This window comes from Corvus kubaryi, unplaced genomic scaffold (assembly GCF_017639235.1).
Source record: "Corvus kubaryi isolate FWS band 111438036 unplaced genomic scaffold, C.kubaryi_AGA036_p1.0 138, whole genome shotgun sequence".
NCBI classification, from domain to species: domain Eukaryota; kingdom Metazoa; phylum Chordata; class Aves; order Passeriformes; family Corvidae; genus Corvus; species Corvus kubaryi.
This window is the reverse complement of record NW_024580672.1, coordinates 142,916-156,813: the sequence shown is the minus strand read 5'-3', so window position 1 is coordinate 156,813 and position 13,898 is coordinate 142,916. Positions and strand designations below refer to the sequence as shown.

The 13,898-nt window shown below is 46.5% G+C and overlaps 1 protein-coding gene across 1 annotated transcript; it reads left to right on the top strand.

The window, feature by feature from the left end:
* The first annotated feature begins 346 nt into the window (after positions 1-346).
* PPIF (peptidylprolyl isomerase F) lies at positions 347-8,734 on the top strand. Its single transcript, XM_042018521.1, has 6 exons — positions 347-649; positions 2,716-2,746; positions 3,518-3,606; positions 5,813-5,909; positions 6,654-6,729; positions 7,115-8,734. Exons 1-6 carry the CDS (start codon positions 461-463, stop codon positions 7,248-7,250), a joined length of 618 nt encoding a protein of 205 aa, XP_041874455.1. The 5' UTR covers positions 347-460; the 3' UTR covers positions 7,251-8,734.
* The last annotated feature ends 5,164 nt before the right edge of the window (positions 8,735-13,898 follow it).

Here is a 13,898-nt window from a genome sequence, read left to right as displayed (position 1 = left end):
GAAACTTCCCGTCTTTGTTGGTCCCTGGGGTAAGGGGCCGTCAGGAAATGTGCAAAAAACCCTAAAAACCCCACAAGCAAACAGATAAGCGAGCCATTGAAAGCCCCTAACAATCGCTGTGTAATGGTGGGCGGGGAGGGGGCAGCACTGATGGCAGCCGGGGCGCGTACATCCCGCCCCGAGGGGAGTACGGGCCACCCCTGGCGCCGGCCGCCGGCTCCCCGCACTCGACCCGCTTGGCCCCGCCCGGGCCCCGCCTTCAGCCCGCTCGGCAGCCCCGGGGCGCCTCAGTCCGCGCCGGCCCGGCCGCCATCTCGCCCTGCGCTGCTGACGCCGCCGCCAGCGGGCGCTGCGGGCGCTGTGGCGGAGCCCTTAAAGGGCGCGGGCCGCAATTGCGTGTCCCTGTGTCTGCCGGCGTGTGTCCGTGGCTGTCGCAGCGCCCGTCCTGCCCGCCCGCGGGATGCTGGCGCTGAGCGCCGCCCGCCGCTTGCTTCGCCCACCTGGGGACCTGCTGCCGCCGCTGGGGCTTGCCTGCATTCGGGCGGCCGGTGCCCGCAGCTGCAGCGGGGCTGGCGCCGGCTCGCCGAACCCGGTGGTGTACTTGGACGTGGGCGCCGACAGCCAGCCGCTGGGACGCATCGTGCTGGAGGTACGGGCGCGGGGGCTGCGGGAAGCTCGCCCGGCGTGGGGCCCAGGGGACGGTGCCCGCGGACCCGAGGGCGGCCTGGCCCCGGGCATGGCGGCCGGGGAGCGGGCAAGGTCAGGGCGGACGGGCGGGCAGCACCGGCTCCAGGGGCCCTGGCGAGGGCACACACACTCCGGTGCGAGCGGGAGAGCGGCCCGGGGAATGACGAGGCTCGCCCGCCTGCCGGAGCCGCTGTCCGGCCACCCTCGGGGGCGAGAGGGCGCTGGTACGGCCCCTTCAGGCGGGGCGGGCAGGGCTCGGACCCGGGCTGGAGCGGGCACAGCGCTTGCTGTGCCACGGGAGTGCCCGCCTGTGCCGGGCCTAAAGCCATCCCGCGGGACGGCCGGGGGGAGGGCAGGGTCCTGCTGTGGTTGGGAGCCTCGAAGGAAGGTCACTTGCGTAGTGTGTAAGCAGAAATACTGAAGGAGAATAAATTTACTGCTGTCGTGTACCGCTGCCTTGAGACGAGCGAGCGAGGTCCCAGCGGCACTGGGGTCCCTCGCCTTCCCGCCGGCGGCTGCTGCTCTTGGGGCAGCCGGCCCGTGGAGCCCTCCCACCGCGCCTCCGGCTTCATCCAGTGTTTTGCTGGGCGCTCGTTGTGTGATTGTTGGGTGTCAGTCCCGCTCCACGTGCGGCGAAGGGCACCTCTCTGCTCGGACGGGTAGCACGCTCAAGAGCCGGGTACCAGCTGGCTCCATCCTTTAAAATCCCGTCTCTGAAATACTCGGCCGTGTAAAGAAAGCCTGAACAGGAAAACTTCTGTAATCTCCACTCTTAAAAAGAAGGCGCTGTGAGCACCGTGTACCACGTTGTGTACATGTGTCCTTAGGGCCGGCATGTGCCTCATATAGATGCGTTGTGTATGGGAAAGAGTGAGGGCTGTGCTCCAGAACCACGCACTGGAGAGGTAATGAAGCTCTTAGGAATTCTGCCTGCTGAGGGAAGTCAGTGTGACCTTCTGCCTCCAGCACCCACTTTGGGTCTGTATTTGTAGAATTTGGTTTTTTAAATGTAGTTCATAAGAGTTCTTTCTAAAAGAGGCTCCTTTGATACTAGAGCCCAGTATATTTTTATTCATTGAAAGTGTCAGCATATTAATCAATTGGACTCTTCCAGCTCTTGTGCTCTCAGGAGGTAGCATTTCAGGGAGTCATAGGTAAAAGTATTACTGTGCAAGTTCCTTATTAATTAATGAAAAATCTGAATGGTGTTATTAAAAAAAAATAGCATTAATGTTGCTGGATTTCTTGTGGTAGCATTTAATTTCTGTGCTACAGTTTTTTAGTGTGCCCAGTTTATAGAAAATCTGAGTGCATTGCAGCATTGCCTTGCATATTTGGCTAGGCTGTGGTGATATTCAGCTGCAAGTTATAGCCATCTGAGGAGAGTAGCCTAGGGAAGGGACATTAAATTCTTGCTGCAGCCATGCTGTTTCTAGGTGTCTGCTCCTGGCCACTGTCAGGATGTCCAACTAGGTAAAACTTCGGTCTGGCTGGCATGGCCGCTTTTGTGGCCCTTTTAAGATTAGTAGAAGGATGCACATTAATCAAAATCAGAAGTTTTCACTGGTTGCAAATGTGTGTGTAACATCACAGTTGATGTTGATATACAATTTCTGTTCTCCTTTTTCCTTTGCCTTTTCTGTTGTTTTCAACAGCTGGTTCTGTGCAGGGGGCAAGGGAAGACTGGTCTCTCTAGTTGTATCCAAACTCACTTTGATCCTTGGGGTCCATAGTGAAGATTCTTCTTAGTTACTGCTCGGTTATGTGTTGATCAATGAAATCATTAGACACTGCTCAAGCCACTCTTTGTTAACTGGCTAAAAGTTGCATTGAGGGGATGTTTTTAATTGTGGGCCAAATGCTTGGAAAGTTTTGAGGTATTCTTGGAATTTTGGATGGTTTGTGATTTCAGATAACTTACCACTTTGGGAGGAGGGTGCAGTTGTACCAGTTTCCCATGTAAATGTTTTTCTATGTACGTATGAAAATGCTGACTTATGAATTTGTTGGTTTATTTTTCTTTAACAGCTGAAAGCTGACGTGGTCCCAAAGACAGCAGGTAAGGCAGCATCTTCAGAATTTTGTACATAAATATTTAAGTTTTAGATTGTGATTTGCAGAAATAAGAATGTTTTTTACCCTTTGCAACTACTTTTTCATGTTCCATTCCCCTTTTGTTATATGAAGAAATATGACAGGAAGTGCTAGTGAGGAGATGGAATTAGTTATTTTTCCAAATAACAAATTTTCATTTTGCAATTTGCGTTAGTTTCATTTTGCAATTTGCACTAAGATAGTACAGTTCATATATTGGGTTAACAGTGGTGAATAAATATGTTTAAAACCACACTAGCTAGCATTAAAATCAAACCCCTGAGCAAATGGGGAAGGACAAATCAAAGGGGCAGTCTTTAATCTTAGAGTTTCCAAAGAGCCTATGGGGTTTTATTTTACTGGTCGCCGGCTGATTAGTGCATTCATTTTAGAAAGTTCTTGTGGTTTATCTTTTGTTTCCTTCCTCCTCTGCGTGTTTAGTGGTTCTGAAAAAACCTTGTACTTTTTAGTTCCTAGTAGACAAATATCCTTAAAAAAAAAAAAGACATCATCCTCACAAGTGCTATAAAGAACAGAGGCAAAAAAGTCAGAAAATGAAACCTGTGACTGCAGGCAAAGGTGGGAGAATATGGAAGTAACTAATAGATTGATAATACTTTAAAGATACAATAATGTTTTTGAAGTGTATAATCTTGCAACATGGTTAATCTAGTTGTGTTTGATCGTATTGCCACATATGATACGGAATATAATACTTTATGCTTTGTTTCCACAGAAAACTTTAGAGCTCTTTGTACTGGTGAAAAAGGATTTGGGTATAAAGGATCCACTTTTCACAGAGTGATTCCTTCATTTATGTGCCAGGTAATGGGGTTTTTTTTTTTAATTTTATTATTAAATCTATTTTTAAATTATTTACATGTTTTTAAAAACAGATTAGTAGTAACATTTGAAATGGCTCCACTCTAACCTTTGATAAGAACACAACGAAGTGACAGCATGACTTGTATTTCTGATCCTTTTGCAATGGCTGTTGCTTAGCTCATCTTTTGTACAAATAAACATAAGTTATGTGTAGGTGGTCAAAACAAGCCTGGCTGAAGGCTTTCTGCTGTAGTACAGCAGTGTACTTTAGTGTGGGACATAGCTGACAAAATGACACTTGCTTGGGAGAAGCAGTTGTGGGTAGAATGACAATCAGCTTACTGTTCTAAGTGAGCTAAGCAAACAACGTGTCCATTCCTTATTCCTAGTAGAATAATCTGCTCACAATAGACAATGTGTTTTAATTTTTTTTTTAAATGCTTCCCTAATATGGGGGGGACGAGGAAACCAAAAGGGTTGGTTGGGGTTGATTTTTGGGATGACGCACCTGAGATGGATTTTGTTTTGGTGTAAAGAATGAATCTTTTGAAATTCTGGGTAAGAATCCATGCATATTAACATGTTTTTTTCTTAAACAGCAGCATTTAAAATAACAACAATAAACCTTTTTGAAAGCCTCTTTTTCTGCTGTGCTTGGCAGATGAGCAGGATGCAGCTGCTGTAGTGCACTGGATTCCTGGTGGTCCTCTCTTACCTTAAAAAAGGCTTCATTTAAACAGCATTGCATTGTTGAATGGCTTTGTAAAAAAATCTGAAAAAATTTTAAGAAAGTTCGAAGGTTATAAGTAAGCATGCTTTATTTATTAATGATGACTGTGATGGTCTCCCATCCTCAATTATTTTTTTAAGCATAAAACATCTGTTGGAACAAGAGGCCCTAGTTGTATGACCTGTGTCTAAGGAGGAAAAGAGGACAGGTGTGCTGTAAAGGACCTATTTTCATGCCTTTTAAATGCAAGCTAAGGTTTTGTGATACTGACTGAGGGATAGAGTTTAGAAGTCTTTTCTGGGATCAGAAATACATAAATATAAAAAAATAGAAATCCTACTTTGAATGCTGTCATGAATTTGTGATGTTCCGTGTAAGTTTGTTCTCCTTGCCCTCCCTGCTTTGTCCCCTCAAATGGACTGGAAAGCAAGGTACTAGATGGTTGACTCTGTGGTATGGTGAGATAATGAATTGATGTTTAGGAATTACTTGGAGGTCATTCCTGAAGTGGAAGTACTGTCATAAGTTTCAGCAATTTTCAAGTGAGAGAAAACACCAGTGGCTTCTACACTTGCTGGATGGAGTGATTCAGGCCGTTGGTATGGCCTAATTGAAGGCCATCATATCCGGGACTTCGCAATTCCACGTCTCCACATGGCATGCAGCATGTAGAGCACAGTTCTGGGGCTGCGTAGGAGTAGCTGTGACACCACCTGTAGCAGATTACTCAGGGTGAAGAGGGGAAGCTGAAGGTCACATGCACGTAGGAAGGTGATACTGCATGTGACCTTCATACCTGTTGGGTGTGAGTTCTCTCCGGCTCGGGTGGTGTCACTCCTGCAGAGGAGATGGCAGGTGGCTGGAAGCAGTGGTTAGGAGCCAGCTTCACGAGTCACCGTGGCTGCATTTTTTGTTTGAACCATTTTTTTGTGTTTAACCTGAGACAGGTGGTCACATCTCTTCTGGCAGGCAGTATGTAATCACCTAACATAAGCTTAACATAGCTCTGGTGTAACAAACAACAAAACCTAGAAGTAGCAAAGGGTGTTAATGGGGATCCTGACAGGGTTTATACTTGTTGGAAGAAAGGAGGGGGGAAAAAAGAGTTGAGGGGTCTTGCCTATGGTAATGAACTTAGGTGATTTCATTTTGAGGCCTTTGAGGTGTTTCTTAAAATGTCTGCTATTTGTTGTATCACATTTGGGAGAAATGCTGGTAACACAGAGAGGTATTTGTTGTAGTTATGGATGACAGAGTATCAGCAATATCTGGAGCAGAAATTTACTTTTAGCCTGACTGTACCTTCATCTAGTTATATGGTTTTAAATTGAGTGGCCATGCTATCCTTAACCTGAAGAAAATTTGTTGATGTTGTCACTTTTAAATTAGGGCAAGTGTGTATATTTGCAATAGCATCACTTCTGATATGAAATAGTCCATGTGTGCTAGTAGAGTTAATACCCATTTCTGTTTCAGGGTGGTGACTTTACAAATCATAATGGAACCGGTGGAAAATCCATTTATGGCAGTAGATTTCCAGATGAAAATTTCATACTTAAGCACGTAGGACCTGGTAAATAAACATGTTCTTTTAACCTTCTGATGACTGTAACCTATAATGAAGCATTGTTTATGAAGATGTGTTTTAAAAAAAAATACGGTTTTTTAGGTTTGTGGGTCTCTTGGTAATGACAGAAGTATCAAAGAAATTTAACAATGTGTTGTCCCTGGCATGTGCTTATTTGTGTGGACTCCTTTGCAAATATATGTCAGCCTGTAAGGGGCTTAAAAATTCTCCAAAGGTGACATTACTGCTTTTATTTTCCTCTTTTGTAAGTCATAGACTTCAATTCTTACTTAGATGATTACTGCTGAAGTAAAATAAAGTGATCTGGGGTTTCTTATTTACTAGGTAACACAGGTATGTCCTTTTAAGCTCAGATTAAAGCCAGAAAAAGCAAAGGCCAGGCCATACAGAAGAATATTGGAATGAATTCTACAGTGTCTCTGTTTTTGCATTGTTACTTCCTCATCCCAGGAGACTGCTGCTGTTGAGCCGCACGAGAGGTTTGCTGGTGTTAATTGTGTTCAGGGTGTGTGCAGATAATTACATTACTAACACTGTTGCCACGGAACCAGTGGAGGCTGGGCAGGAGGGAATAGTCACAGGCAAGAAGTTGCCATTAGAAATTATTTGGAGATACTGTGAGATCATCACATCTTCTGTCTGTTGATCTTCAGTCTAAATGTGCAGAGAAAAATTGTCTTCTCTGCATACTTGTTACACCAATCTAACGAGCAGCTGCTGCTTTTCCAGGTGTTCTTTCAATGGCCAATGCAGGACCCAACACAAACGGATCCCAGTTCTTCATTTGCACTGCAAAAACTGACTGGTAGGTTCTCAGCCCTGCAGATTAACTTCATCAATTGATGCCTGAATCTGACGGGTTTGGGGTTTTCTTAGGGTTTTTTGTGTTGCTTGTGGGTTGATAGGGGTGTTTTTTTGGTTGGTTGTTTCTTTGTTTTTATGTTATTTCCAAATTACTTGATTCCAATGGAAAATAAATTGGTTTTGCTACTTGAGGAAGGGCTGTAACAGCAACAAGGCTGCTATCCCTCAGAATGTTTTAAGGTCCAGGGCTAGAAGTATTTCATGTCACTTGAAGAGCAATTGTGCCTTTGCTGTAGAGTTGGTCAGCAGGTGAGAGCTATGAAGATTTGCTAACACTGTCTTTATGTTGTTTTAAGTAAAACTGCCTTTGTGTATTTGTTTTACAGGCTAGATGGAAAGCATGTTGTTTTTGGGCACGTAAAGGAAGGAATGGATGTTGTGAAAAAAATCGAGAGCTTTGGTTCCAAGAGTGGAAAGCCCTCCAAAAAGATTGTCATTACTGACTGCGGCCAGCTGTCCTAACCCTTTGCCCTACCTTTCTTGACAACTTTGATGCTGTGAAAAATGAATCATAAAAACACCCAAACATTTCTTATCCCACGAGTAGCACCTATGGAACCATGTTTTTTATTTAACTTGGTCCAACTTTTATACTTTTATTGAATAGTATTGATTAAAACCGTAAAATAATAGCTGAAGCATGTTGTAACTGCACTACCACGGTAGAGTTTGGTAGAGTCCCCTTGTATTTTGCAAGAAGTGCTAAGGTCACCCAGGGCGTATCTGACTGCAGTGTTGATACTGTCCTTAGTATTTGGATGTTTCAGGTGTTAGAATGGGTGCTGGAGTTGACAGCATGGGTTCTGCAGTTGGGGGTTAGGTATAAACTGAGAAATGTTGTGTTGCCTTTGGTACTAATAAATGCTTATTCTGTTGTTTGTCTCATCACTGAAGCAGTACTACTGACCAGTGCTCTCAAGGCTGTCTGCAACAACACTGGCATTTTCTTCGTGTCTCAGGTTAAAGTCTATCCAATAGATTTAATGAGCGACTGGGTTTTTTAAAAATTAGTTCTGGTTTAATCTTTTTTCTGATACATCTTTTTTCTTTGTCAGACTGCTTTATAAAAATGTACCTTACCTGCTTCAGTGGAGCAATTTGACTTTTGGGTTAAGTAAATTGCTTTTGGTTGAGTTAGGCTACTACTGAAGCTCTACCTGGCAATAAGACCCCAGCTCAATCGAGCCAAAGCATCTCAGGACTTTTTTATTACGAAACTGTGAACCTGAAGTGTGCTTCTGCTCTGGGATCTGGTTCTGTGAGGAATACAGCTCAGCTCTCAATATATGGCCTATTTTTGCACTTTGAGAATATGATCAGTATAGTGAGCTTGCTTGAGTGAGAAATACATTTGATTGCCTTTTTGTCATGTTGATCCTGTGAAGTCAGCCCACCTTGGGTATTAGATTATGATTTCTTCTTATGCATCATCATTATAAGTTAGAATTGGTCACCACAGAATCACATAGCCTAACCAGCACAGCAAAACTCTTATTGTTGGGGTTTGTGCATGAGAAGGAAAGAATTCAGGTGATCAGCTGAAGACATTTCATTTGTATGAAGCAGTATGTATGTTCTATGTGGCATGCTTGAGCAGCAACAAATGTTGGAACCTCACACCATCGCCTTTGGAATCACTAAGGCTGTAAAGTATCAATGATTGTAGGAAAAAGCACGTGATTGTTTTGTACAATAATCTTGTTACCGAAGAGAAAAAATATGATGGCTTTCTTCAAATGTGAATTTATTTTCATTGCAGGATGATAATATGTGGGTTTAAAACTATTTTGTACTGGATTTTTTACGCTGAGGGCTGCACTCATGTGCAAGGTAATATTTGGGATGTAATTTTGCAAAAAAATGGAATTGAAGAGCTTTTTGTTCTTTCCACTGTAGCTGTTTCATCTTTGTACTTTTTAAATATTAAACTTCGTTGGTTTGGCTTATTTCAGTTGGATACAATAATGATTTTTTGTGCATTCTCTTAATTTGTATGTGAAAATTAATTAAATACACTTACACCACAAAAAAAAAACATAGTCTGTTCCTTTTTTGAAAGCAAGAATATGAGAAGCTGAAACGTCTTGGACATACCTGGGCTGCTCTATGCTGTCAACTTTGTGGTAGGTCTGATCTGCTGCTATTGAGAAGCCCTGCTGTCATTCAGGTACAGCCAGCAAGGGAGGGGGGTGATCATGCATTGCTTTGCCTCTCACTGCTGAGCTTAAGTATCTGTCCTACCTGGTCACAGCATTCAGTGTCCCCCTCCATCCCTATCTGTCCCTTTCTGGGCTGGTTACAGCACTCGGTGTCCCGCCCAGTCCCTGTCCGGCCCGGTGACAGCACTTGGTGTCCCTGTCCAGCCCAGTCAGAGCACCCAGTGACAGCGCTCGGTGTCCCGCTCTGTCCCTGTCTGTCCCTGTCCGGCCCGGTGACAGCGCTCGGTGTCCCTGTCTGTCCCTGTCTGTCCCTGTCCGGCCCGGTGACAGCGCTCGGTGTCCCGCTCGGTCCCTGTCTGTCCCGGTCCGGCCCGGTGACAGCGCTCGGTGTCCGGGCCCCGCTGCCCGCCAGGTGGCGCCAGGCGCCCGCGGCGGTGGCCGGCCCGCGCCGCCCCTCAGCGCCGGCCCGAGGGCCGCGGGTTCGAGCGCGGGGTCAGCGGGCGAGTGCCTGCAGCCTCCGTGCGCTGCTCGGGGTGCGCTGAGCTGCCTTCCCGCCCCCCCGAGGCCCCCAGCGCTGCCGCTGTGTGTGTTGTACCCCTCTGTCCCTGAGGGGCTGCTGCGGCTCCTGCGGGATGAGACAAATCAGTAAAGTAGTGCCTTTCCCAACCGCAGCTGTACATCGCCATGAGCAGTGGCGTACGGAGGTGTGATGGAAGACGTTAAAGCTGAATATATCGTCCAGAACAGTTTTTTTGGAAACTAGTATTTAGAAAGCCTGCATAACTCTAACAGGTGACTGAAGAAAAAGGTCCTTACTGTGGAGCTGTGGCTCTGAGAAAAGCTGATGGACGGCAGGTGTGCTACTGCCATTTTCCACCTGGGTGTTTAGAATAAAAGTTTGTACACTGGCAGAGAGGTTGGCGCATCCCGACTGCCTCTGGAATGAGGCTGGGGCACTCCAGGAAAAGAGCCTGCCGCGAGCTTCACGTGGCTACCACTGATGTGCTTCCAGATGCAACACAAGTAAAAAAGCACACCCTTAGGTAAAGTGCAAGTAAATACACACAGAAAAAATGAGTTTATATTTCAAAGTTGTTTCAACAAACTCAAAAATGTTTTTGTTTAGTCTCATGTTTTAATTATTTGTTCCAGACTTTCTGCTTACATAAATTGCTTTCTTTGGTGCTAGACTGAGGCTATGTCTCTTTGTTTATAAAGTTAAAATGCTTTGAAGTCAAGACATTTGAGGTACAAAGTGTTGTTCTCTTTTGTAATGCTGTATACTCTGCTGGTAGTAATATATCAACAATCAGAACCTCAAAGAAGTGAATTACTGAGAGTACAAATCATTTTACGTGACATTTCAAGGCCAATCTGCATGTCCTGCTGCTAGCTGAGAAATTGTAGTTGGACAGGCACACTCTACCCATTTTAGAAGTAACCAGGCTAAAAAGACAGTGACCTTCAAGCAAAAAACTTTCAGATCTTGAACTGCAAATTTCTTAATTGGGTCTGACTCTGTTTTAAGACATTGTATGGACCAGCTGATCACAGGTGAATTTTTGCCTTGGATTTTCACAGCCCAAAACATCAATTTGTTGCACTATTGAACTGAAAATTGAACCTTGGCAACAATTATCCTGAGCCTTGGCATTCCTTCTCCAGTACCAGCTCTGATTTTTCCAGTACAGCTCTGGATATGCCTTTTCCCTGCTCTCCTGCCTCCATGTGGTCCCTACATCTGCCACGGGGCTCTGCAGCCACGCAGAGCCTGCATCCTATGCTAGCCATGGGTAAGCTGCCAGACGTGGGAGAGAAAGGAGCCGCAGCATCAGGAAGGTGTGATTTAAGAGCTCTGGGATGCAGGAGGACCTTCACTGTGAGCTGTAAATGGTGGAAGAGGAAGGGACTTGGAGGTAGCTGTGAGTTAGGAAACCTCCCCGTGGCAGGAGAGGGAGCTGGTTCTGTTGCAGGGGACCTGAATGAGGACAAGCTTGTTTGACTACAGGTGCCATGTTTAAATGAGAAAGATTTGAGGGCCTTGCTGCAGAAGGTTATCAGTACCTGTTGCTTGCTCTGTCTGTGGTGAAGATGTCCTGCAGCATAGCTGGAAATAAAATCGCTGGTGGTTTTGACTTGAGTTCAGTGCAATCATATCAGAGGATAATGCTGACTCCAAAGCATTTGTTATTTATTAGCTGGCTTAGCGAACGAACCCCTAAAATTCAGTCATTGTTGGGAATAATAGAGTTTAAGAAGAATGGAAGATAACTTGGTCAGCAGCACACCTGATCATCTCTCAGGAATTCAGCAAACATTCAGGTCCCAAAGGCCCCAGGAAAGAGCAGTATAAATGAGCAGGTGACCAAACTTCAGGCTCTAAAACTACCGCTCCAGTCTACCTCTCCCCCCTGAGGGGGCAATTCTTCATTTGGATTGGTAGCACTCCATGCACTTTGCTTGGTGTTAGCCTGTGTTCACTATGGATATATAGATTTTTGGGGTTAAAACCCAGGTTGTGTGTAAATGTCAGGTCCCTTCCAGCAGCCCTTGCTGTGAGTGCTTTGGTGTGTGTGTGTTTCAGCAGAGCACCTGCAGGGCTCTGAGAGGGCTTCTCCAGGTGTCCTTCCCCATCCTCTCCTAACACAGCCACTGCACCTGTGAGCGAGCAGGTGTAGGGTGAGGGGACAGGCACAGTGACCTCCCTGTGCTGCTGCTCCTTGAGGCGTCTCCATACAGAGGCTGGGCAGGGCTGAGACCCACCCCGGCACATGCTGGAGAGAAACCCTCCTTCACCAGGTGGGAGGGAGCAATGGCTTCATGGCTCCCTTCATTTCTTATTTATTAGGAAGCCACATTTCTTTTCACAGCCATATCATGGCCCAGAGGTCTGAGGTGTTGTCTTGGGGTGACTTTATGATGTGTATCCCATATCGCTGCCCTATGCCCAGGAATTAGTTTTGTGCCTTTCTATGCCTTTAAACTGAGCCTGAGAGGGGGGAGGAAAAACTGAGCAAAACTTCTTCAAAGCAGTTTGCAGCTTGTTCAAGGTCACACAGAGATAGAGATGGCTCTCTGTGTTCAGCTGGGGCAGGAGAGCAAGAGCAGAGTGATGCACCGGGCTTGCTTTCTTCCCAGGCAGCTTTCGGCCAGTTTTTCAGCTCCTTTTCCTCTGGAGAGTTGAACTTTTGTTTTCCTGGGACTTCGTTTTTTTTCCCCTTTTCTCTGCTGGATGGTTTCAACATCAGAATACATTGGGAGGACTTTCCACCGAGGCCTTGGCCCTGGAGGTGGGCCCACCACCCTGTCCCGGCTCCAAGGAGGGGGAGAGAGAGACTACGGAAGGACTCTGAAATTTTTCCAGGTTTTCTCTCTGCAGTGAGAGGCTTCATTGTTTAGCATTAGTATCCTTTTCCTGTGTATTTGTTAAATAAATAGTTTTATCTCTTTCACTTTCCTTCGAGGAAAATTCATTTTTCCCCTGAACCTGGTGGGGGAGGGCTGGTTGTAACCTGCCTTTTATCAGAGGATATATTTCTAAATTTGGCCAAACCAGCACAGGGGTGCAGGGGTGGACCAGAGGTATTGTGTCACTCCATCCTTCCCCGACAGGTCACTATTTTTAACCACCCTTGAGAAACATTGGTGTGAATTTTCATTCCTTTTTACCAGCCAGGACAAAAACCACTTAACTAGGCAAAATAACTGACTGTGTCTTTAAGTTGGGATCAAGGGGAAGTTAAAAATGTGCAGATACAGAGGTTTGGAGGGGGTGAGGGGAAATTTTGTCACCGTTCTCATTTTCACTCACCTCCTACTTAAAATTCATCCAGGAAGGTAGGTAGGCAGGAGAACACAACAGCTGCTAAAATTACTAGGTGGGAATCATTTTTAGCAAGCGCAAGTGTCTTGTGGTTTTCCTGCTCACGCTCTCCCCCTCCACTCCTACCTCATCCCCAGCTGGCTGCACTTTCCTCCCGAGAGGCTTTCGTGTCGCTGGTGTCTCTCTAACAGGGGCCAGCCCAAGGCAATCTGTCAGCGATGTGTGGCAGCTGCCACGCCGGCCCCCGCCGGGACCGGCCGAGGAGGAGCCCTGGCCTCGGCTCCGCGGCCCCAGGGGGACTCGTTGCTCCGACCCCAACACTGGCACAGCTGACACGAGACCCTTGGAGATGCAGAGGAGTGCGAGGAGGAGGCAGCAGCTGCTAGTGTTTAGGTTTTGCCAGAGCAATAAATTTTGCATTAGTACTAAACAGTGCACGCTCCAAATGATGCAGTGTCTTAGGGTTTTTCTTCCCTGCCAAAAGTCAGTGTTTGGTTAGAATTTTATTTTTTTGGAAGCAGTGTTGCTATTAACTTGATGGTTGCCAAGGCCAAACAAAGTGCGAAGTGTCCTTTGAGAAAGCTGCGTGATTCTGTACATTAAAAGCTGGGGGATGCCAACATGCAGTCTCAGCCTCGCAGCCTCTCACATGCTTTGCTGATGTTGCCAGGATCCTATAAACGCTTTTCTGCTTTTTTTTAAGAACATTTCCTTGCCTAAACTGCAGAAGCTCAAGCTTTGCATTCTTTGGTCTGATTCTTGCTTGGTAGGGGATTGCACAGCTCATGGGAGGAGTGTGCAGCGGCACCAAGGAGGGCTGGCTGGACAGGGTGGAAGGCTCATAGCTCGAGCCAGCGCAGAGCTACACCCAAGCGCTGGCTGCAGCCCGGGTCCCCCACCCCGAGCGCACCATGACGATACAGAGCTGTTAACCCGCTAACCCTGGGCCCCCTGACTCACTGCTGGATGCAAACAATAGGCTGGCCCTGAGCAGTGGGGAAACAATGCCGATTGCTGCCCGGGTGGGTGTCGGCAGCGTTGGTTACCGGGGGGCTGACAAGAGAGGTCTTTGAGATTACTCTTGGGTCTTTGGCAGCACCTCGGATTGAGAGCTGTGGCCAGTTTTGC